Raw genomic sequence first — 25,515 nt, 5'->3', positions numbered from 1 at the left:
CGCTGACTATGAGGGACGGAAAACATTTCAACCACAAAGCGCTGGCTGCTAAGTACATGTCGACGTGAATGCGACAACAGTGCGAACAACATCCCTTCTACCTGAGTCGTTTATATTCTATAAGCCCTTGTTTCTCAGTCAACGCAAATTTGGTGTGCGCACAGGCACACCGTGCCAGCTAGAGAATCAGTGCAGTCTTCAGTACTGCGAGAACCACGCGGAATCATTATTTTTCTCAACACAAGTAGCCCCCCATGCAGAAAAGCTTACGCAGAACAGCCAACGGGTGCTCCTGTTCGGCCAAACGCAGATTAAACCGAAGTTAGCACTGTGTTAGTGATCGAAACAGTGCCTAGATGGCGTTACTTCTCTAATACTGGGGGTAGGTAGAAGCGAAGTAGAAAATGTAACAATGGCGGCTGAGCCCAACAAAATGGCTACTAGGAGGCCCAGAAAGAAAACTACGAAAAAGAAATTTAACGCCAGGATCAGTTACATAAACTTGCAAGGGGGTAGAAAGAGAGCGAAATGACTAGAAATAGAACAGCATTGAAAGGAGAAAGAAGTAGGTGCGTACGCTCTATGCGAGGCGCATCTGAGGGATCTAGAAGATCCACCTTTAATCCATGGCTATGTCTGGGAAGGGTGCAACAGAGCAACAACGCAGAAGAAGGGAGGAGGAGTAGGTATGCTGATGCATCAAGGAACAAAGTGGCAAAGAATAAAATCAACTTGCAAAGAACATGTCTGGGTATCAGGTACAATTGCTGGTAAAAGGACATGGCTAGAGGTAGTTTATTTAGGGACCAAGGACAAATGCAGGCAAGAAAACAAGGATCTAGTTAAGTGCCTCAATGACGATATAAAGCAGTTTGGAGACGGTGCCGATATTATTCTGCTTGGAGACATGAATGGCCACATCGAGGATCTGGATGGATACACAGATTGTAACGGGAAGTTAATGCTAGACTTCTGTGAGCGGCACAACGTAGTTATTGTCAATAGAGAAACTAAATGTGAGGGACAAATCACGTGGGAATCCCGTAACAGGCAGACAACCATTGACTACTGTCTAATGTCGCAGGGCATCTATAGCAAGTTCGCAATAATGGAAGTAGACGAAGAGGGGAAGTACAGCCTAGGAAGTGATCATAAACGTATTAGTCTACAGTTGGGAGCCCTAGTCAAAAGAGAAATGCAGCGAAGTCAAAAAGACAACGCAAAATTAAACGACAAACAAATAGCGCTAATAGCAGCCGACATAGAGGAAGCAATCCAGAAACTCTTCATGGAAATATGGGATTATAATCAGAACTACTCATCACTGCAAAAATGAAACAGGTGAAAGGAGTATACCGCTGGAGAGGAAAGAGGAAGCCACGAAGCTGGTGGAATATGGAAATTAAGGAGGCCATCGAACAACGATGGGCGGCTTCAAGAGAACACAGAGAAGCAAAGAGGGCGCAGTTATCTGAAGGGGAAGGGGAATCTTACGTCCGGCTCCTGATACTCGTATGGGTGACCTGCAGCCCGACACATAGCATCTGGCATTTAACGCTACACTAGCAAGTCGCGGCCGTCTAAGAACTAAAAAAATGGTCTGGCTTAGCTTATGGTTAAGCCTAGGATGCGAAGCATACCGCCGGCGGTGGCTGCGCGTCCGCAAGCGAGCGCACGAGTTGAGCCCAAGGTTGAGCCCCAGCTTTCACAGCTGTTGTGACGTCAGCGCCCCTAGCGGAAGGAGAGGGAGTTAGGCCGCCGGTGGAGGCTGCGCGTCCGCAAGCGAGCGCACGAGTTGAGCCCCAGCTTTCACAGCTGTTGTGACGTCATATCACGTGGTGCGCCGATGTAGGTCAAGTGGTAGCTACGCGGCCGCGCGCGGCGCAGCAAGGAAGAGCTCGGTTGTGCGGCTAGAATGCTTCGCATAAAAAACTACGCCACTGCGCTTTCAGAAGTTTCGCAGTTTCGTTTCCACGAGGCGCGGCATTATCGAAGCCGTAAACGCGGGCATTTCCGTGCGTCCAAGGTCGGCCAGCTCAGCGGAGACAGCGGGGAAAGAGGGAGGCGGGGTGGGGTAAAGAGCACGAGAAACAACGGAGGAGAGGCGAACCAACTTATGGTTGCGTAGCGGCTCCGCAAAAGAAAAACAAAATTACGTCATTGGCCTTTTTCTTGTTTACTTCTTTTTTCATAACTTCCCACTATAGTTGTTTTTTTTAGCAGTACTGATGGCGCAACGCACGAACGCGACGGTTGTACGAAGCGGACAGCTGAGAGAAACGTTTTACGTTATCAAAATTTTTTTTTTCAAGGACACGTTTTTATACACTGCCGTACCTAATCAAACAAAGCGTGAACGAGCATGTTCAAGAAGAACAGCGCGAAAAGACAAGGACCACAGGAAGATACACAAAGACAAGCGCTTGTCTTTGTGTATCTTCCTGTGGTCCTTGTCTTTTCGCGCTGTTCTTCTTGAACATGGCATACCAACTCGCCCAAGCATCAGTCCTAACGTGAACGAGCAGCCGTCTTGCTTTTTTTTTGCTTTTATTAACGGTGACGTAGTACGAACTTCCGGTTCCGTCGCTGAGAGAGCGCAAACACGCGCCAACCGACACCACCGCCCAGGAGCGTAGACGCGCCGTCGGCGCCGGCGTAGTGACAACGGTCTCTGCTGCGACCTTCTGCAAAAGAGGTAGGTGCAGCAGTGCAGTCTTCTGGTAGCCTCTGTTCCGCGTTGACGAAGTTGGAGTGAGGACCATTTGCAAGCGTCATGAAGATGTGCTATCTGGTGTATGGGAGTGTTCCAAATTCACTCGGTCGCCCGATTTCTTCTGTACACCGATCGTTGACAAGTTTTTGGACAATGAAGAGGAATATAAGGGGAGAACCGTCTGCGCTTACGTCACTGCGCCAAACAGTTCGGCCTGCGTGACGTGAAGTTTAGTTCTGATTTCGGTGGTGTTTCCGTAGTCAGGAATTATGGCTTCTTAACTGCCGTTTTTTTTTTTTTAACAAAAGCAGTTTCAAATAGCTCTGATAAGAGCTTCACTGTCTCCTGAGCTGACGACGAGTTAGAAAAGAATTGCTATCGCCGGAGTGTTAAAACACTATTTAGCTCGCACATGATTACAACACCGAATGGGGAGACCGAGCGGCGATGCAGATAGGATGGCGAAGACGACCGTTGCGAGGGTACCGATGTGGAGAGAGCGAGTTATCGCAGCGCGAGGTGATTCATATCTGAGCACCGCGAAGGGATCAAGCCCCCACTGTCATCTGCTATAGTGGCTCGTGCTGGTATCAGTGTGGGGAAATTAATCGTCGTGACATTGCTACCACTATTTACCCAGTGCAATAAAAATTAACAAGTATATATTTTACAACAATTTCCTAGCAGTCGCTAAATCATCCAGTAACGCGTCCGCGCAGATTTGATCACGAATTCGCACAGTTCATTCAGTCTGTCCCATCGAGGCAGTTGCTAGAAACCTGCACCCGTTGCAGGGAATACACAGCCCGCTTGGTCGACATGCGACCTTCAGCCGCTATAGTTTCGGATTGCCTGGACGGCGGCATAGCTGGCATACCACGGTCGCGCCTGTGCTTGAAGAAGGCAGCGAAGCGTAAACACTCGTGGAGTATTTATACAGCTGCTACTGATAATACACAACGGCCCGTCTAGCGACGTGACTGCGAGCACTGCTTAAAGAAAGGCTTCCAACCTGCCGGTGTTGGTAGAGCCTGCGTTCGTCTGCCGGCATCGAGGTTAGAGACTGATGGGGCAGCGCAGCAGGAGATAACGGCGGGATTTCATGCCGCTCCCACAGCTGGGAGGCTCGAAAGTCAAAACAGCGCTACCGGAAGACAGTTTTTTCAGCCCGCAAGCATCCGCGTGCGCACCGCATCTGCCACAAGCGTGCTCGGCAGTTGTCCAACAGAATCCTGCTGTTCTAGGCCGCGGTCAATTTAAATCTGGCAAGAAACCTTCGAGATAAGGAACCGAAAGCAACTACAATAACGTGGAAAAATGCAGAAACACTTGCGCGTGGCCGCGATCACTCGAGATAAGTGTTCGCATATCGCGTCACGAAGAAAATGATGCACCCCTGTGCCGGAGGCTTTGAGTGCGAACGAAGAAACAATACTAAGATTAGTGGCAACATCGCACATCCATATTAATATTATATATCCATATTATATTATGTCGCATATTCATATCCATATTAAGTGTGGCGCGCGTGTGTGGTGCGCGTTGTTCGTGCGCGTTGTTTGTTCGCGGGTTTTTGTGCGCGGTTTTCAACCCGGCGTGCTTCCCCCACGTATGGACCCACTAGAGATTTCTTGGACACTTTTTGTTTTTGGACACTTACGTTCCCTGTGAGTGTGTGTGCATAGGGCGACATCAATTGCCGCAATGTATCTGTTTTTGTAGAGGGACGCATGTCCCTTTTTGATCGAGAGTCCAAATAAATTTCTCTTATGAGCATATCTGCTGCGGGTGCATACAAACGCCAGGAATGGCAAACACTCTAATATCGATGCAATTACAACTTCGCTCTGAACTGCCCACGGTAAACAAAAATACTTCGTAAATTTAACATGTGACATTTGATGTTTTGGGCTCATCTCAGAAAACCAGTGGTCATAACTGTACCGACTGAACTTAGTACTAGCCGCCGCGGTGGCTCAGTGGTTATGGTGCTCGGCTGCTGACCCGAAAGACGTGGGTTCGATCCCGGCCGCGGCGGTTGAATTTCTTTGGAGGATAAATTCTAGAGGCCCGTGTACTGTGCGATGTCAGTGCACGTTCAACAACCCCAGGTGGTCGAAATTTCCAGAGCCCTCCACTACGGCGTCCCTCATAGCCTTAGTCGCTTTGGGACGTTAAACCCCATAAACCAAACCAAACGAACTTAGTACTAGTTGCAAAAAAAAAGTGCACGATAAGTGTTCTGTTCAGTTCTGGCTTTTTTTTTAGCGAACTCTGATGCATTGAACGCATTTTGAAATCGAGGGTTCTAATTAGGCTCTGCTCTGATGGCAGCCTAAAACAAGTTCGAAAATGTTATACACATGAGATTATCGATTTGTGAACATATTAACACGTGGATTAGAGGTAGAAGAAGAAAGAGTACTGTTGTGCTGGCGCCCACATTTCGCTGGCTGGCCTCTCTTAAAACCGGCGCCCCGCGCTCGCCGTCGCGCAAAGCAGGCCCAGACTCTCTCGGACATGTCGTGGCTTGCAGCGTGAATCATCCCTCCTAGCCGGCGCCCGTCGCGGTCCCTTCCTTCTCCCCCTCCTCACCGTTGGTTCGAACACCTACGACGATTCGCCGGCCGCCCGCTCCAAGACTGCAAGCCTTCAACGGCTGGGCGCCTCTCGACCATTAATCTAATTTCAACGGTGGCCAGTGCCGTGACCTGATTGGAGGATTTGAACTGCTGGCTGCCACAATGGACACCGGCGGCTATAAAAACGGAGCCGCGCTGAGCCTGAGCAGCCAGCGTCCGTTCCGGCGGACGCGGTTGTTGCGACGCGCGTCTTTACTCTCTCTCTTATCTTTCAACTCTCTTTTATCTGCATGTGGCAGCGGTGGTGGCTCGGCTTGAGCCAGTTGGCAGGCCCGTGCACTTTTACTTTTCATCCTTCTCTCAGTCGCAACCAACCAGCCCGAGCAGGAGGTGGCGTGTGGAGGTGGTGGAGCGATAGCGGCTTCGGCCGCGTATCTGTTCTTTCAGCAGCGTCCGCTTCAACGCGGTTGTTGCTGCGACGCGCGTCTTTTTCTCTTTCTCTTTCCTCTGACATTTTAATTCTCCTCTGCACGCGGCAGCGGTGGTGGCTCGGCTCGAGCCAGTAGGCAGGCCCGTGCAATTTCCTTTTCATCCTTCTCCCAGTCACAGCAACAACGAGCCCGAGAAGCAGACGGGCAGCAGAAGAGGTATCACGCAGGAACTACGCTCGCCGGGCGCCGCCCTTCTTTGTGCTAGCCCGTGGTGCTCTTGGCCCTTGTATCGTGTAAAAGCCCTTGTACATACTGTACATAAAAGTCATTTGACTCACCGTCGCCTCGACCGTTCCTTGGCTCGGAGGCCCAGTCCCAACAGTGGTGGCAGCGGTGGGATCTACCGGCGTCAGCTACCTCGGCGCGGTGAGTGCCTGATGTTTTCCCCTCAATTCGCCAGACTGCTCTAGCACTCGTGATTGTAGTTTTAGTTTAGAGTAGGGCTGTGTGTTGCACTGGAGAGAGCTTTGCTGTTTCGAGCCAAGTCGGAGTGCTTTGAAACTTAAGCTGGTGCAGAGGGAGTAAACGAGGCGTTGTTGGAAAGAATTACTTGCGCGTGTCATGCTAGTAGCTCTATAGCACTGAACCGCAAGGGCAAGCTGCAAGAGACTATTTTGCGCGATGGAGAACCTTAAAGTGAAAGAACTCGTCGAAATTTGTGAAGAGCTAGGCCTTACCGTAGGCCGTGCGAAACGAAAGCATGCGATTCTCGAGATCATGCGGAAGGAGGGCGTAACGGCTGAAGAAGCCAATGAGGCCGTGGCTGCGATCAATGAACGCCGTGAGCGCGAAGGCGCAGAGCGAGAGCGGCAAGAACGCCTTCAGCGGGAAGAGGTAGAGCGACAGGAACGCCGAGAGATTAGAAGAATAAAATAGTTGGCGCTGCGGCAAAGCTCGCCGGCGCCTAGCGTAGCTTCAATGACAGGCAGGCTAACGGCCAAAGAATCCGATACCAACTGCCGTCGTTCGTAATCGGTGAGGACATGGCAAAGTATCTCGTAAAATTTGAGCATTTCTGCGAGAGGAATGTCATCGAGCGAGAGCTGTGGGCACAGAGTTTGCTAGCTCTGCTTCCCGGGGAAGCATTTGACGTGATAACATGTTTGTCGAAGGAGGCGTTTGAGAGTTACGATGAGGTCAAAGAGGCCCTGTTGAGGAAATATAAGCTGTGACCTGAGGCATTCCGGCAAAGGTTCGGGTACGCGAAAAAAGGCAGAGTCGCACATCGACTTCGCGTTTAAGCTGAAAGCCGGCCTAGTTGAATGGCTCAAGGGCGAGGAAGTTTATGACGATCGTGATAAGGTGGTAGAGTGCATTGCGCTAGAGCAATTCTACCGCTGTATCCAGGACGATGTAAGGCTCTGGCTGCAGGATAGGCTTCCTGAGGTTAAGCTCAACAAGGCAGCAGAGCTGGCTGAGGAATACTACAGTCGTCGAAACTTGCACAGCAGGGCATTACGCATCGCAAAGGCGGAAACAAATGATGCTTCTCTAAGGAAGCCTGATGGAAGAAAACCGTTCACGCGTCGCGATTTTCAAAAAGATGCGTCTGCTTTAAAGGAGGCTGTGGGCGAAGAACAAAAGGAGTTACGGAAATCTGACGATGCACCTAAGCAGCGCGCTGATGCCGCACGTGCGTTTGAGTCACGGAAGCCTTTGACATGCTACCACTGCAAAAAGGAAGGACATATCGCGGCAAACTGTAGACAAATGGTTGTTTTGCAACGATTTGGGAAACAGACAAGAATATGCGGTTGTTGGAACCATATATGCAGGAGATAAGTGTGAACGGTAAGAGTTGCAAAGCCTTTCGTGACTCGGCGGCAACTATGGACGTTGTCCACCCGTCTTTAGTTTCTCCGAATGACTTTACAGGAGAATGCGCGTGGATAAGGCAAGTAGCCGAGGAGCAATGTGCTTGCTTAACGATCGCTACAGTGATCATTGAGGGTCCTTTTGGTCAGCTTAACACCGAGGCGGCCGTGTCTGCCGCCCTCCCTGAGCATTTTCCTTATTTCTTTTCGAACAGCTCAGAGCAGCTTCTGAGGGATAAAGGCACATCGTTCTTTGCCGGTATGGCATGCATGACCCTTACGCGATCTCAAGCGCGGAAGCTTTCGCAGAAACTTGATCTTGCACCGGAGAGGGAAACACCGCTTAGGGAAGCAGATGAGCATTGTAGCCTGGATACGGTGTCGGCAGAACTTCAGGTCGAGGGCTCTCGGTGAAGCGGAGAACTCGCTGTTAATGAAACTGACAAGAGTTTCAACGCTAGTGGCAACGAAAAGGTAACAGTGGCACCGCTGAGCGATGCGAACTTCACATTGACCCCAGTTTCTGACAGTTGGCACCAGCTAACTCAGGTTGACAGAGCGACGCTCGTTCGGGAACAGCGGGAAGATAGCTCGATAAAAGCTTTGCTGGATAATGCTAAAGGAGAAACAAAGAAAAAGAATGTTTCATTTCATCAGAAATCCGGCTTGTGGTACCGAAATTATGCTGACGCCCGTGGTAGTAAGTACGAACAACTTTTGATCCCACACAAGTATCGCCGTCAGCTATTGAACCTGGCGCACGAAAACGCGTGGGCAGGGCACCTCGGCTTGAAAAAGACCAAAGCTAGGCTCGCCCAAGAGTATTACTGGCCTCATTGCTGGAAGGACACTGAAGGCTTTGTGCAATCTTGCGACACTTGCCAGACAGTAGGCAAGTCTACCGACAAGTGGAAGGCGCCCATGAAACTGGTGCCAATCATAACTGAACCCTTCCGCCGGTTGGTAATTGGCATTGTAGGGCCACTGCCCGAGTCCAAGAATGGTTGTCGGTACATTCTCACAGCTCTGTGTGTCGCGACAAAGTTTCCTGAAGCGATACCTCTCAAAGAGCTCAATTCTCCTCAGGTCGTAGACGCCCTTCTCTCAAGTTTTCGCTCGTGTCGGATTTCCCTCGGAAATTCAGTGTAACAATGGCAGTGTCTTTGCCAGCTGCCTAACCTCTACTTTTTCGAAAGGTGCGGTATCAAGATCGTACATAGCTCGATCCATCACCCGCAGTCCAACCCAGTAGAGCGAATGCACTCGGAGCTCAAAAGAATATTGCGAGCTCTTTGCTTTGAGCGCAAACGCGATTGGGAAGCTTGCGTGCCTGCTCCTATGTTCGCTTTACGATCCTCTCTCCATGAGAGCACAGGCTTGAGCCCTGCGGAGCTTGTGTACGGCCGGAGCTTAAGAACACCGCTGAGCATGCTGCGACAGTCGTGGGAAGGCGATGAGGAAGACCCAAACGTGGTCGCGTACGTCCTTAACCTACTTCAAAGGATCGGAAAAAGGAAAGATCTTGTCGAGAGCCACATGAAGCCAGCGCAAGAATTGTCAAAAGAGTACTACGACAAGTCAGCAAAGAAGCGTACTTTCGAAGTGGGCAGCCAAGTAATGATACTGCGACCGTATAAGAAAAATAAGCTTGAGGTCCAGTGGGAAGGGCCAGCGAGCGTGGTATCGAAACTTTCTGATACCAATTACGAAGTTAAACTAGGTAGAAGACCCAACAAAGTCTATCATAGTAACCTGATGAAACCGTACATTCAGCGTCACGCTGTCGTGAATGTGATTTTGAATGGTTCGGACGAGGAAGCTGCAGAAATCCTGACCTCTGCGGACAGGAAGGAATGCGGTTCGGATGCACTGTTAGAACAGGTTAACCTAGAACCACGTCTAAGCCAAGCCCAGAAGGAAGACTTGAGAACGATTGTTTCTGAGTTCGAAAAAGTGTTTTCTGATCGTCCCGGAAAGACGACGCTAATTGAGCACGATATCGAGCTAACGTGTGAAGGACCGATCCGTAGTAATCCGTATCGCTGCTCTCCCGTGCAGAGAAAGAAATCATGGCAGGTGAGATCAAGCGAATGTGCGACCTGGGAGTCATAGTACCGGGTGAGAGCGATTACACGTCACCCTTGATACTAGTGCAAGTACCGGGAAAAGATCCCAGACCGTGCATTGATAACCGGCGACTAAACGCGATAACCCGGGATCAGACCTATCCAATACCAAACCTTGAGGAAAGGGTGGAGACAGTGTCAAAGTCGAATTACATATCCACACTAGACCTCGTGCGAGGCTATTGGCAAGTCCCCCTTACAGAGCGCGCCAGCCGCTACGCCGCGTTCGTTTCCCCATTCGGAACGTTCCGCCCAGTCATGTTGAGTTTCGGACTCAAAAACGCGCCATATTGTTTCTCCAATCTAATGGACCACGTGCTCCATGATCTGTCCGAATACGCGCTCCCGTATCTTGACGATGTCGCCATCTTTTCTAACACATGGGAAGAACACGTAGATCACTTACGAGTCGTGCTGAGCAGGCTGAAAGATGCCGGACTCAGTCAAACCTGCTAAATGCCAGCCAGGATGCGCCGAAGTGACTTACCTAGGGCATGTGATGGGGCGTGGCTGGCGTAGACCGTCAGAAATCAAAGTAGCCGCTGTCGTAAACAACCCCCGGTCAACCGCTAAGACCGAGATAAGGGCCCTTTTAGGCTTAGCTGAATATTACCAGCATTATGTAAAAGATTACTCGACGCTTGCCAGTCCTCTCACAGACGTGCTTCGAAAGTCGGAACCCGTGAAGGTGATATGGAACCAAAAAAAAGAGAACGAGTTTCAAATGCTGAAACAAGCCTTGAGCGAGGAGCCAGTTCTAATGGCGCCTGATTTTTCAAAAGGCTTCATAACTCAGTGTGATGCCAGTGATCGGGTCATGGCAGCTGTGCTATGCCAAGAGGATGAGGAGGGCAATGTAAGGCCAGTTTTGTACCTAAGCCGTAAGTTGACTTGTCGTGAAGGGGCGTACAGCACTTTTGAAAAAGAATGCGCCTGCCTGGTATGGGCCGTTCAGAAGCTTGCCTGCTACGTCGCCGGTTCCAAGTTCGTAGTAGAAACCGACCACTGCCCACTAACTTGGTGGAATAATATGTCGTCTAAGAGCGACCGGTTGCTGAGGTGGAATATGATACTCCAACAGCACAATCTTGTCGTTCGTTACAAGAAAGGCAAGTTAAACGCGAACGCAGATGCACTAAGCCGTGTGCTCTGAGCAAGGCTACCTTGACCTCCTCGTGATTTCATTTTGTGACTTCGCGAACGGTTGTAAAGTTCGCTCGTAAATCGGGGCAAAATTGATGTCCTCATTCGCGGCCTCAGCCGATTGTTTTCCTGCCCAAGTGATCTCGAGGGACCCAATTTACATTCATTTCATTCCTTGTGTTGCTTGCGTTTGACACTTTGTTCGTGTTCTGGTTTTAAGAGTTCTGGTATCCCACATGTGTCTCTTGTTGAAGAGGGAGCGAAAAGGGGACAGAACTATTGCTAGCGGAGTTTTTATGACCTTTCTAAGTCTGGCGTTTTGACGGGTGACGGAGGGCACTTGCTCGTGTTGGGTGTTGTCTGTTGTCGGTCGGTTCTTGGCAACATGCAGAACGATCAAGCTCTTCGGAACGACCGAGCGAAGCTGGTCCAGGCACCTGGGCGGCAAGGCGGCGGAGCAGTGATCCTGTCCTGACGAGCGGGACCTGTTCACGGAAAGGAGCCTTGAGCTACCTGCGGCTGAAAACCGGACGAGAACTTGGAGGAGCCTGGCGTACGAGCGCGCCCCGCATCCGAGCCACCACCACCACCACCACGCGGAAGTAGCTCGTCTTCGTGGCGCATTGTCTGGCGGCGGTGGTGCTGTTGTGCTGGCGCCCACATTTCGCTGGCTGGCCTCTCTGAAAACCGGCGCCGCGCGCCCGCCGTCGCGCACAGCCCACACTCTCTCGGACATGTCGCGGCTTGCAGCGTGCATCATCCCGCCTCGCCGGCGCCCGTCACGGACCCTTCCTTCTCCCCCTCCTGACCGTTGGTTCACCGTTGGCCTTCCGGCCGGGCTAATGAGGTGACCTCCAGCCGTGCAAATGCTAGGGCCCAACCATGGCGTCAAAACTTTGCTCAGTTCCTGGGCGAGGGCGTGGCTCATCACTGAATAGTCTGCACCAGTATCAAGTAAAGCGATCGCGTCAGTTCCGTAAATTGCCACACGCAAATCAGAAGTAGCGCGTCGGATGCTGTCGCTACCCTGCCCCTGTGAGAAATCAGCGTATCGGTATATCGGCGGCGGAGGATCTTCAGTTTTCCCGACAGCAGCGGCCTTGCCTCCGGAGACCGCTGGAATTAATTTTCCCGGCGTGGACTGGGAAAACGCCGCTCAGGATAGCTGGCGTCTCAGCGAGGGCTTGGGGAACGGTAACGCAGCGGAGATGACGACCTAGAATCATAGCGACCGTATGTCCCAGGCCTCTGACGGGCCGACAGATGAGCTTCAATTTCGAGTGGTCGTTCGCCATTGCGTGGGCAAGGGTCGTCGGGCGCTAAACCACGCAGACCCACTAGGCGGTACGGGCGGGCCCTGTAAAGATGACCCGCTTCACCACAGTGGTAGCAGAGGGGCCGCCGGTCCAGTGCACGGCACACATCACATTTCCGTGGCCGCTGATAGACTGGTCGAGCAGGCACACGGGAAAGACCAGACTGCTGCAATGCTTGGGTCGCGGTACTCACGTCGTAGCCTGGTGCTGGCGCCCGGCAGAGAGCAGATGCATAGGTAGGTCTGACCTCAGTCTGTCTTGGGATCTCAGAGTTGCTGCTGTGCTGCTAGGCGGACCTCGTCCCGGACGACTTCAGACAGCGATGTAACAGACGGCGCGCTGGGAGGCAGCTGGAGGGCTTGCAATTCCTGTCTGACGATCGACCTGATTAGGTCACGTAAGACGGCCGCGTCACTCCCTAGCGGCATCGAAGAAACAGCGGGCCCAAGCGTGCTTACATCTCGATTGTATTGCCGGGCTCGTTGCAGGAGCGTCGCCTCCATGGTGGTCGCTTCAGTGAGGAACAACTGTTACAATACGATACGCTATGCCGTAAGGGGTTAAACATGTTGCTCGAAGGACATGAAGAAGTCCTTCTTGGGAGAAGAAGGAGCTGAAACCACGGAACGAAGGTTCAACCTCGACTACTGAAGTGATTCGATGTTTCACAATTAAACGTTTAACTGTACAAGGCCCCACTGTGGGTATGCACCACTCCAACAGAGGACAACAACAACCTCTAAATGAGGGTATGCACTAATCTCCAAGGGCAAAACAACGACAACATCGGTTTGTCATCTGAACTACCTTGTGAAGTATTGCTTTGAAAAGTATTTGCACTGACCAAAGGAATGGCGCGGACCATTGCCTGGATTTTAAGGCGTAACACGAGGTACCCAGCAGCCTTTTGCCGAATGCCTACAGCGGAAATAAAGGGAACGGGTGCGTGAATTCGGCGTTAAGCACGACTGCTGAACGTCAGAACGCACTCATATATAAGGACGCTGCACTCCTCTGTCTACTACCATATACATAGAAGACTCATTAAGGCTGTAGTGTAGATGGGAGGCGGCGGGTTGAATATCCCAGCTGCCGTAGCAAATGTAGCCCAGGTCGGACTGCCCGAGCAGAGCGGTGGATACTCGGCGTGGCGGTGGCATCTGACGTCTTCCTTCGCACGCAGGAGCGGAGAGGTTGTCAAAAAGAGTGCTGCACCGAAAGTACCTGGTTGCGGTGGAAGAGTCGCGTTCAGCGGAAATATGCGTGTCACCTCAGATCTCTTCAGTTTCTTCCCGTCCCACGATGCACCTCTGGGTTGCAGTGCACACATGGTGCAGGCCTGCTTTGCTGCGATACAGCGCAGGCACCCCAACGTGTGAAGCGTGGTCGGACGGTGCAGGCAACAAGAGTGGACCTTCGCCTAACATCCCGGACTAGGATGGAATGGAATGGTCGGTGGATGAGGGCAGTTTCTCGAGGTACTGGGGAAGTGCACGGTGCCAGGAGCGGACCTTCGACAACATCACAGAGTGCGAATGGAAAGGTTGGTGGCGGGGTGCTGCTTCCCGAGGTAGTGGGGAGCATGGCACGATCGCGATTCAGTCGTCGCACTCGATCGTAGTGGGAAGGAAAGAGTCGTACCCTGCCGCACGTGACTGAGTGTGATACTTGCTGACTGTAAGCAGTAGAGCGAACCTGGCTGAATACCACTGCCGTCTTTTTTTTTTCTTGCTTTACAGGTAGCCTCTCTGATCATCATTATGATTATCGCTTTTGATCCAGGGTTAGAGAAGCGACCCAACTTGGCTGCAGTTACGGTGTAAGGGCACACAACACTTTCTCTGGTGTTGTGCGAAACCCTGCGTTAGCCCGTCCATGCAGGAGATATATATTAACGTGAAAGCATCAAGGCTGTCTTTATTGTTCTGCCTCTAATCCACGTGTCAATATTGTATGTTGTAATATTGGTGTCGTAGTGAAAGATCAGCTACTGAAATGGGAATTATAGATGAGCTTGGCAAATGAGGTCAGTAAGTTAAATGGGCAGTAAATGAGGCAGCGCCTCTATACTTCTCACCCTATCTTGTACACTGGTTTAGGATTTCTTGTTCTGCTGACTGGTTGCTACGTTTTGAAAATAAAAGCACAGGATGTACAAGCAAGAACAAGAAATAGTTCTCAACAAAAATTTTCTGCAACACAGAAATTATACTACCTGCATGCGTGCCTGAAGTAACATTTAATATTTAGGTGAAATATTCATTTTCATATGTGTTAGAGGAGAGATTAATAAAAAAATCTTATGGAGACCTGATGTGCTATTCTGCAGGTGTCGTCCTTTTAGACATGTCTACTTGGATCCAGTTGGAGCGGATGAAGCAGACATGTCTAAAAAGACGACACACCAGCAAAATTCCTCCGCTGATTGCTCAATGAATCCTTAATTATTAAATAGCTGAGCAAGTATGAAATGCTTATTGCCTTAAAGTTCGACTACTTCTTGAACATCTGCCTCACTTGGCTGCTATGGACACTTAATGGTTTGCCTGCCAACATGAAAAAACCATGCATTAAGGCAGCACTCCGCTACATTCTTTTGACGTGAACATTGTGCTTCTCCAGAATACTAATATATAACATGTGAACCCGGAGCTCCTTGAGCAGCTCTGTACAATGAGTAAATCCAAGTAACTCATGCTGCACGTAATGTAAGAGTTTTTGACGAACGAGAGATTTTCATCGCAGAGGAGGCACTGTCGAGGACAAAAGTTTGCGGGACACGCGTTCTTGAAAAAAAAACGTATATTGTAGCTCTATCTAGCTACCCAGTCGCCTGATATCTTATGAAGGTATTAAACGGCTAAATTTTCCTTGCTCTGGTTCCAATATCAGGCGACTGGGTAGCGAGCTGGAAATACAATAAGCGGTTTTCCAAGAACTCACGTCCCGCAAACTTTTGTCCCCGAAAGTACTCTGCTTTGTCTTCTCTCCCCCTCCCGACGAAGCCAGGCCACAAGTCTCTAACGGCAGAACACATATAATTTACTGAAGACACAAAACTACGCAGGAAACAGGACACAGAAAAGAAGCAGACAGGACGAGCGTAGACGAGCGTAGAGCGTAGAAATATAATTTGTTCAAGTCTGTACACCTTTACGATTACGACTTCTTCCTCGGTCAGGATGCTGCCTGTTGACACGACACCCGTGCCCGTTCTCCCCTTATTATGCGAAGCACACTAGCCGCACAACCGAGCTCTTCCTTGCTGCGCCGCGCGCGGCCGCGTAGCTACCACTTGACCTGCATCGGCGCACCACATGGAGGAAGGAAAAAGAGAGGAGAGGCCCTTTCCACACAGCACCATGGGAGAAAAATGTGGAGGAAATCACGTGGTTTTTTTCGCGATCGGGAGGCTACCCAGTCCGGGCAGCTTAGCAACGGCGTCGTAGTTGCTGCTTGCAAGCCGGGCGGTAGCAGACGACCGCGGCGTAGCAGTTGCGGTGCGGCGTACTTTTCTCAACTGCTCGAGTTTGTTTTTGATCGTGCTCACAAGCTTACGTTGGCGCCGTTCACTCATATCTCAGGCGGAATTCGCTGCAAAACTCTCGTTGTTGCGTGCATTGATTTCAACGTGCTCGACCACGATCGCACGGGCATTTCGTCAACTGCGTCACTGCTCGGAGCCGTCGGGAGACCGCCGCTGCTTACTGAGGAGCACTCGCGCTGTTCGTTTACCAGTTATTCAATACGCCGTGCGCTAGAGAGGTCGTCGGCATATTGCGCGGACGTTTCGCGTCCTGTGCGTGCAGTGTGCGTGTGCCATTCGCGCTCCCGTTCCCGTTTCCATCGGCAGTGAAACCTCGTTGCTATTAGGCGTGCTCTTGCAACGCTCTAGTGATCGTCACTGGTGTTAGTGTAACTACTTTCGTTTTTCGCGATTCCGCTTGTGTGAGCAGCGGGGGCCATGACATCGGTGGAGGGCGATATTTTAAAGGAAGCCGCTGCGCTCGCTTTGCATGCTTGCACGCCCCTGTTATACGCCGCCGGTAAAAATGAAAAGATAGAGACCCTGCGCTTAAACAATACCTTAGAGATTTTTTTTTCTTTAATAAAGGCGAAGGGTTAGTTTTGTTCACTGCAATATCTACATAAAGATACGAATGCACACAGGATGCCGAGAACTTCATTTGTAAAAAACATTTATTTTCTCACAAAAAAAACAACTCGCACGAAAAAACTGTGGCTATTTACAATATCTTCACATCATATAATACCCCCCTATGTAATACCCTCGCACGAGGGCCCTTAGGGGTATTGTAAATAAATAAATAAATATACAACACAAAAGCTTCTGCTCTATAACAAAGTCATCAACTGCAAACAAATAACATTTGTCAAAACTTCAACCCCATACGCAAACCTGCGCTCGGCTGCAGGTCTTTTAAAAAAAAAGCACTTTTTATTTTCGCGATACCTTCATTTGAGGAGAATGCAAAGGATTAAAAAGTAAACTGACGTAAAAAGGTCTGTTAATAATGGGGTGAACTGTGCCTAGAATTAAAAGGAGTGCCATACGCCGTGCGATGGTGAAGAATAAATGGGCACTCTTATTTTCGTTTCCACATTTCGTTTCCACATTTATTTTCGTTTCCATTATTTTCGTTTCCAATAAATAAATAAAACATGTGCCCCCCTCGAACAAAATTTCTGGCTACACCACTGCTCGTGTGGAATTCGCGCGGCTAGGGGCCCGCGTTTCTCGCGTGTGCTTAGTTGTCCTTCGCCCACCGCAGTAATTGAAAGCGACGGTCACTTCCCGTGCTTACAAGAGTTGAGGAACAGGGAGGAAATTTTCGATACCGGACGAATGCCCTTCCCGGGCATCGGTGGCCGTCGTGTGGTTTCGCGCGACGAGGGGCCCACGTTTCTCGCGTGTCCTTCACCTCACCCGGTGAATGCTAATTTCGAGCGCAAGCAAGTATACTAGTTTCATCGAATGCAGCCTTCAACTTCAGAGTCCCAGGGACGGGCGTTGCCAAAGGGGGGCCAGCGCAGATAACCACCGCAAGATGGGCCACCGCAGTAATTGAAAGCGAAGGTCACTTCCCGCGCTTGCAAGAGCTGAGATAAGTATTTTTCTCGGCTGCTACTAATTGTGACCAGGGCCGAGCAGTTGGAGACAGCGCGGAGACGACGCAGTACGAAGCAGTAACTGAAAGTAGCCGCCTGTCTCACACGGGTATTTCCGCTTTATTAACTTTTCCGCTGACGAACACCGGCATAGAGCGCCCTAAACCGGCCGGTAAGCAGCCAAGCGCCACGAGCGCGGGGATCTGTGCCCCTGCGGTAGCACGCTCCTTCGTTGGCTTTGAAACGCGCGCGCAGTAGTCGAGGGCGGGACTTATGCGATGACGTCAGCTCGGACAAGATGGCGCCGAGCTGGTTTCCGGCTTCACACAATGTCACGTGACGGCCTCTCTTCTCTTTTTTCTTCCTCCATGGCGCACCACGTGATATGACGTCACAACAGCTGTGCAAGCTGGGGCTGAACTCGTGCGCTCGCTTGCGGACGCGTAGCCTCCACCGGCGGCCTAACTCCTTCTCCTTCCGCTAGGGGCGCTGACGTCACAACAGCTGTGAAAGCTGGGGCTCAACTCGCGCGCTCGCTTGCGGACGCGCAGCCTCCGCCGGCGGTATGCTTCGCATCCTAGGCTTAACCATAAGCTAAGCCAGGCCATTTTTTTTTCTACCGCCGCTCGTCTCTCGAGGCCTCCGCTCCCTCGGAGTCCTTCTGCCTGCCGGCTCTCGGTCCCTGTAGTTTGTCAGTCGTCGTTCCTCCTTAGATGCTTCGCGTTTGAAGAAGGCCTCAGGTCCCGGTCCGCTCTAGGAAGCCAGCGCTCGTCGTAGGATTTGGTGACCCCGGTTCGTGGACCGAAGCCCCTTGCAGCCGCCGGTGTTACGTCTCACCTGCTGGACGCCTCTACGAAGCGATGTCACCGGCCGTTGTGATAATTCGAACCTGCCTGCTACTTTCCAAACCCGCACACAACGCAAGCACACCCATTCACGTGGCACTCACCAAGTGCTCTGACGGACGCGAATGATACCTCCATCGCCACTGCAATGCGTAGCGTCTCGGAATGCAACACACGCACGCACGCACGCACGCACGCGCACACACACACACACACACACACACACACACACACACACACACACACGCACGCACACACACACACACACACACACACACACACACACACACACACACACACACACACACACACACACACACACAAATATGCGACTCATGTCCCATGATGATCTTCCGGGCACCAGGATACCACCAACCAACACAAAAACGACCAAAGGCCTTCGCCATGTTTTCCACTGCTTTTAGCAATGCAGCACAAGCCGCGGCAGTGCTCAGTGTTAAAAAACGGATACATAAAAATTAATCTCAGATATACAATGTTACCAATATCACTCATGAGAAAAGTAGACATCTGTATCTTACCGGTAATCACGTATAGGTCAGAAACGTGTAGGCTAACGAAAAGGGTTCAGCTCAAGTTAACCCTTTCGGCCCTGGTGTCCTATAAAAAGGACACGAAGCAAAACGGCTATAAGTGATGATTAAAATGCCCAATAATCTGAAACAAGAACTGAGCCGACTCCCAAGGCATCCCTATAAGCACAGACAGCACTTTCTCCTTCGTCTTCCTCATCGTAGCGCCGAGAGTAAACAAACAAAATGGCGGAAGATGGGAACGGCGGCTGCAATGGTAAATGCTATTTTGTCATTTTTTTACTCCATACCTAAGAGCGTGTTCGCGATTAAAATTTTGCAGGTTGTTTTAAAGACACTAAAGGCTTTAACAGTTGTAGAACGTTTTCTGTGCGGTTAGTACATTTGTCGCAGCACGCCGCGATATGTCTGTCCTATATATAGGACACCAGGCTTCAGTGGTTATAAACCACCGGCGCGTGTTGCATGCAGTGTGCAACATTTTTTTTTGGTGATGCCTAATTTTTGTTTTTGTTTTATTGCAGAGGCAAAAACTGTGACCTTACTCAATGGCAAAGCGGCCTCGATTAAGACATCTGCGTCTCGAGGATCCAAATGTCATTTTTGCTGCACTAAAGGATGGTTACGTGTCGGAGGTTGAAGACGCTGAGGAGGACGTGGATTTGAGCTCTCGGCTGCCTCCAGCGGTGATGAAGTTGACAAAGCAACACCGGAAGACAGGTCGTGGTGCAAGAGAGCTTTCAATAAGCTAGCAGCCACGTATCAACCTCAATAATCTGGTGACGAGAATGAGAATGATCTTGATGGTCTACCGACCCCGTTCCCGTATCCGTATTTTTCTCGGTACGTGCCGAAGAGTGTTTTTTGCTGTTCTTACCGAGGAAACAAACATGTATTCTATTTATCAAGAAGGAAAATCCGTTGAGATGACGAAGAAGAAATCAGAAAGCTGATTTCACAGTATTTAGCGACGGGTGTCTTTCGCTAGCCACGGCTAGAATCTGCTTGCACATTGTAGACATGAACGAGGACCTGCTGTGAACGCTCTGCCTTCACTGCGGCGAACGCTATGCTTTCACTACGGCGAACGCTATGCTTTCACTACGGCGAACGCTATGCCTTCACTACGGCGAACGCTATGACTCACAACGGCGAACGCGAAGCACATGCTCCTCACGCTTTCCCTCGTCCCTTCCTCCCCTTACCCTCGCCCGGTCACGCTATGTAAGCTGGCTGAACGGGATAAATAAACGCTCTTTCTATCCCGAGCGTCCGTTTTTGTTCCATGGGAGCACGGCACGCGCAATGCGCGTACAAGCTTTCAAACAAGACCACACCACCAATTATCCTTTCTGGAAGGTCAGAACAGATTTGGACACATTTCGTGACAGATGCCTGCCTAAACCTCTTTCGAGGAGCATCTCTGCAGCGATGAGCAAATCATTCCGTTCAAAGGACAGCGATACAAAACAATACATCAAAGGGAAACCACATACGTGGGAAGTGAAAGTTTTCATGCTGTGCGCCGCCTCGGGGATTACCTACGACTTCGTCATTTATCAAGGTTCATCCACTGAACTCATTCCAGCTGTTTCAAAACTTTTAACACGGATTAATCGATGTCCAGTATTAGCTGCACCTCAAAGCAACCAGCTTGTTTGTTCTCAATATTTGAATTTTTGTGAAAGACTTGAAATAAAGAGTAAGGTCAAACTTTCCTTTTTTTGTTCTTGCAACCACTAAGCCCTGGTGTCCTATATATAGGACACGGCGCCATCTTTAAAACCAAGGGAGTCCTAGAGAAATTTTTTGCACTAGTGTGTTCCTTGGGTGGCAGTGAAGCAGAATAACACTTTAGAAAAATTCCCGAAGTAGCAAAAAAAATTCAGGGCTGAAAGGGTTAAGCACAACGCAGCAAGCTACGGAAAGAAAGTTCACAGCTGTAGCGTTGAGTCCGGAAGCGGCCACAGTGGGTGAGAGAACAACCGCGGGTTAATGACATCCTAGTCGAAATCAAGAGGAAGAAATGGGCTTGGGCAGAACATGTAATGCTAAGGCAAGATAACCGATCGCCCTTAAGGGTAATGGAGTGGATTATAGAGAATGCAAGCTAAGCAGGGGAGGTAGTAAGTTAAGTTTGCGGATGAGGTTAAGAATTTTGCGGGGATACAGTGGCTGCACCTGACAAAGGACAAGGTTTATTGGAGAGACATGGGAGAGAAAATAATTTATATCAGTAATAGATACAATTTCATAAGGAAGATCGTTGTATTGTTTAGAAGTACGGGGAGCAAATGAGCTTAAGAAAGAAAGTGTTTTTGCATAAAAGGATGGCAAATTTTTATGAGATGATCAGTGCGACGCGACCAGTAATAAGGTCTGTGCAAGAAGTCATTGTGCAAGCTCGAATGATAACATAACTTCTGGAACAGGATTAGCCAACAAACCTTTCTTCGTGAAGACAATGTTGGAAAACTCAGATTAGTTTTCATTTCCGTAATACTTGCTGCTCAGTTAGAGAGAATGAAACGAGCAGAGTTATTCTGATAACGTTCAAATGAAATAATTAAGTAGTCATGGCTAGGATCCCAGGCTGCTGTTGAGCATTCAAGCTTTGGAAGTATTAATGTTTTATAAAGAAATGATTTCAAAGGAGGCGGTGCACGAGAAAAATTACGTCGCAGGTGACTTAATGTTTTGTTAGCGTTATTGATTACGTAATTGATGTGAAGCCTCCAGGTTACAAGGCTTCACATATGTTCTTTTCAGAAAAGGTTCCCTTTGGACGCGTTGAAAGCGCCGTCCCAACAACAGAGATTCCAAAGATGCTTTCTGGGTACTCCGATACAAGTTAACTGCTATGATTACGGCCACTAAGCTTTCCTATTTCAATACATCTTTATAGTAATAGACACGTCCTCTTAAAACTGGGTCAACTACTTAGTCAACTTTCCGTATTTACAGTATTTAGAAGCATTTGCAGTCAGCATTTACAGGCAAGCATATACAGTCCAGGTCTCAGAATAAAAATGTCATGTAGCCATATACGAAAATTTTCTTTCATAAGGTCTAACTGTAAAAATTAAGTTGTTGCCGAAATGGCGCCTTATGTATTGTCGCCATCGAGATTTCTCTCGATTTCAGCCCTTCAAGAAACCTATTGCCGTGGGTTTCACAAATATTTCGAATGCTAACCTGCTCAGTTACAAAGGCATCTTCAGGAGCATAAGATCTGCCACCTGAAAATTACAAAGCCGATTTTTGTAGCGAAACTCATTATAAAACCTCTCAAATGAATAATGCCTATCGTGACAACTCAAACACGAGAAGTATTCAGTACATAAAATACTGCCCTAGTTATACGTCTTCTAAGCAAGTGCTCTTCAACTTTAAAGCACTACGGACATCAAATTTTTGCTTGCCTGTTTTCTTCTTTCAAACGACACTCTAGACATTGGTATACACACACCACTACGTAGTATTCGCCTACGGCCACTAAATAGTTTAGAATTAATTTTTTTCTTGGCGAAGTTTCGGTTTAATCAACCGAACCATTGCTGTGACGTGTAGTTGATGTTTAAAAAGAAACAGCAATAGAACTGCTGATACGTCGTTTGTTGTGATTCTACCTATTGAAACAGGCTATTGTAAGTGCTGTAGTGAGTTAAAACTGCGTATCATCGTTTACATTGCTGTTTTTTTCTGTGCCTCACGTGACCTACACATCAACTACACGTCACGGCAATCGTTCGTCTGATGAAACCGCAACAGCATGAGAGAATAAATTCAATTTTATAATATTTAGCGGTTGTAGGCAAAACCCCGCAGTCATCCGTCTATTCTAGTATCTAACGCATCATTTTCTGCTTTTTTCTGTGCCTCACGTGACCCTACACATCTACTACACGTCACGGCAATCGTTCGTCTGATGAAACCGCAACAGCATGAGAGGAGAAATTCCATTTTATAATATTTAGCGGTTGTAGGCAAAACCCCGCAGTCATCCGTCTATTCTAGTATCTAACGCATCATTTTCTGCTTTTTTCTGTGCCTCACGTGACCCTACACATCTACTACACGTCACGGCAATCGTTCGTCTGATGAAACCGCAACAGCATGAGAGGAGAAATTCCATTTTATAATATTTAGCGGTTGTAGGCAAAACCCCACAGTCATCCGTCTATTCTAGTATCTAACGCATCATTTGAGAGAAGGAAACACGCAATAAAATTAGGTGTCTATAGTCCTTTAAGTCTTCCACCAGCGTTTCGATCACCTCTTGCCGTCACATTGCCGTTAGTTTTACTCCGTCTCATTAAAGCCCTTCGCGCCATAGGCGGCGCGGCCATGGCGGCATTTTTCTTAATTACGATTTCATTGTCCTACCTTACATTAGTAAGCGACCAAAATATTCCGCAGTGCTTTTTACTAGGCTTCAACGCAGACGGCTAGGACTGAGCAACGTCCGTGCTTAAATTGTAACCACGCTGTTTTTTTCTTCTACAGATCGGCCAACATGCAGATTTTTGTCGAGGGCATACGGGGAAAGACCATCACGCTTGAAGTCGAGCCCAACGACACAATAAGAAACGTCAAAGCTAAGATCCAGGAAAGAGAGGGTATACCGCCCTGTCAGCAGCGTCTAACGCTTGCAAGAAAGCACCTCGATCAAGTTCGCACCTTGGCATTCTACAACATTAAAGATCAGTCCTTCCTCCGCATGAAGCTTCTTTTTGCCATGACCGTCGCGGGAAACACCGCTGAAAATAGCACGCAAGTCGAGCACAGCTACACAATCGAGAACGTCAAGTCTATCCTGCAGGACAAAGAGGATATTCCGCCCGACCATCTGCCTCTCATCTTTTCTGGAAAACAGAACGAGTACGGTCACAATTTCCTGTGCTACAACACCCAAAAAGACTCGACTGTGGACCTCGTGCCGCGTCTCCGTAGTAGCATCGAGATTCTGGTCAAGACCGTCGCGGGAAAGCCCATAACGCTTGAAGTCGATCCCAGTGACGTAATAGAGAACGTCAAGGCTAAGATACACGTCAAAAAGGGTTACCCGCCCGCCCAGCAACGCCTCATCTTTGCTAGAAAACAGCTCGCGGACTTTCAGACCTTGTCGTTCTACAACATTAAACAAGGCTCATCACTGCACCTAATGCTGCGTCTCCGTGGCAACATGCAGATTTTTGTTGAGACTCCCTCAGGGAAGACCATCCCGCTTGAAGTACAGCTCAGCGACACTATTAAGAGCGTTAAGGCTAAGATCCGAGTCAAGGAGGGTTACCCGCCAGACAGGCAGCGACTCATGTTTGCTAGCAGCTTGCTGGAGGATGGTCACACCGTGTCGTTTTACAAGATTCAGAAAGACTCGAACCTACTCCTCGAGCTGAATCCGCGTGACAAAAGGCAGGTGTTCGTTAAGACCCTCGCTGGAAGGGTCATCGCGCTGGACGTCGAGACCAGAGACCAAATAGAGAATATCAAAGCTAAAATTCAGGACAAAGTGGGCATCCTGACCGAGCAGCAGAGCCTTTCCTTTGCTGGAAAACACCTTGAGGACGGTCATACTGTGACATTCTACGCCATTCAAGCAAATCCTACGCTGAACATCGTGCAGCGTATAGGTGGCAACATGTAGCTTTTCTGAAGGACACTCACGGGAGGGACTGTAAAGCTTCAACCCCAGCTCAGCCACTCGACCAAAAACGTCAACGCTACGATCGAAGACAAAGAAGGTACCTTGCCCGAGCCGCAGCGGCTCGCTTTTGCTGGACAGCTGCTCAGGGACGGTCGCACCTTGTCATTCTGCAATATTCGAAAGGACTCGAGCCTGTTCCCCAGAGCTGAGTCAACGTCGCAACGTGCAGATATTTGTTAGTATCCTCACGGGAATGAACATCACGGTTAAAGTGAAGCTGAACGATGGAATAGAGAACGTCAAGGCTAAGATCCAGAACAAAGAAGGCGTCCCAACCGAGCAGCAGCGTCTCATATTTGCTGGAATACAGCTCAAGGACGATCGTACCTTGTTGTCCTGCGGCATTCACCAACAGTCGACCCTGACCCTCATATTGGGACGAAGAAGACGAAGCTGGCAGTGGTGCGAGACGGAGCATTCGCACTAGGCTAGCGGCCATTAAATCATCTCATTGCCATCAGTCAACTCGTCTCATTCTTCGGCTGGCCGTCACGTAACATTTGCTGGAGGTGCTGGGAAATCATCGGCATCCTTGTCCTGCAGCCTCGGCGTCCTGCGTCAGCCATGGTCGTTGGCCATGAGTTCTTGGCTTGCATCGCCCGGCCCTGCCCCAGCCTTTCAGACCCGAACCGACCTCGCCTTTCCTTTCCTCCTTCGCCCTCACCACCGGACACGACGAAGTGGAACCGACGCCATGACCGTCCCGACCTGTACTGGCCGCACCGACCCATGACGCTGCTTACATGTGCAGACACCGTTCCCCGTTCCCTGCCATTGGGCGCGTCCTGGGGCCTCAATTTTCGGCTTCTGGCGACCTGCGGCCCGGAAGCTTCGGGGGCGGGAACTCATCGCTCATCTCTTTCATCGTCACCACCTTCCCATTTATGCTGTACCGTCCTTCATGCGCCGGATTCGGGCAGAAGCGGCTCTGACTCCTTCTGTGCGTCGTCGGTGGCGTGACAAATGTTTCGAAGTGACTGACAAGTGTCCCCATTGTGGTGCTGCGCCAAACCGTGCAGTGTGGCGAAAAACACTTGCTGTGAACTTGCCCGGCTACAGCCTTCGTGAGACGACGCTTTCTAATGAAGATAGGC

At 49.7% G+C, this 25,515-nt stretch overlaps 1 protein-coding gene and 1 pseudogene across 1 annotated transcript; both read left to right on the top strand.

Moving 5' to 3' along the window:
- Window positions 1-2,619: 2,619 nt before the first annotated feature.
- Window positions 2,620-25,467, top strand: LOC149360522 (polyubiquitin-C-like). The gene is made up of 2 exons (XM_089572371.1): window positions 2,620-2,695; window positions 23,221-25,467. The coding sequence occupies exon 2, from the start codon at window positions 23,231-23,233 to the stop codon at window positions 24,359-24,361; it is 1,131 nt and encodes a 376-aa protein (XP_089428497.1). The 5' UTR covers window positions 2,620-2,695; window positions 23,221-23,230; the 3' UTR covers window positions 24,362-25,467.
- LOC149360523 (uncharacterized) lies at window positions 7,506-14,008 on the top strand (annotated as a pseudogene).
- Window positions 25,468-25,515: the final 48 nt, after the last annotated feature.

Source organism: Amblyomma mixtum, chromosome 2 (assembly GCF_055824585.1).
Source record: "Amblyomma mixtum isolate Tamu chromosome 2, ASM5582458v1, whole genome shotgun sequence".
In the NCBI taxonomy this organism is placed as follows: Eukaryota; Metazoa; Arthropoda; class Arachnida; order Ixodida; family Ixodidae; genus Amblyomma; species Amblyomma mixtum.
This window is presented reverse-complemented; position numbering and strand designations above follow the sequence as displayed.

What these genes read in the sequence shown, in the direction of transcription:
- LOC149360522 (XM_089572371.1), top strand. Translation starts at nt 23,231, where the DNA reads ATGCAGATTTTTGTCGAGGGCATACGGGGAAAGACCATCACGCTTGAA.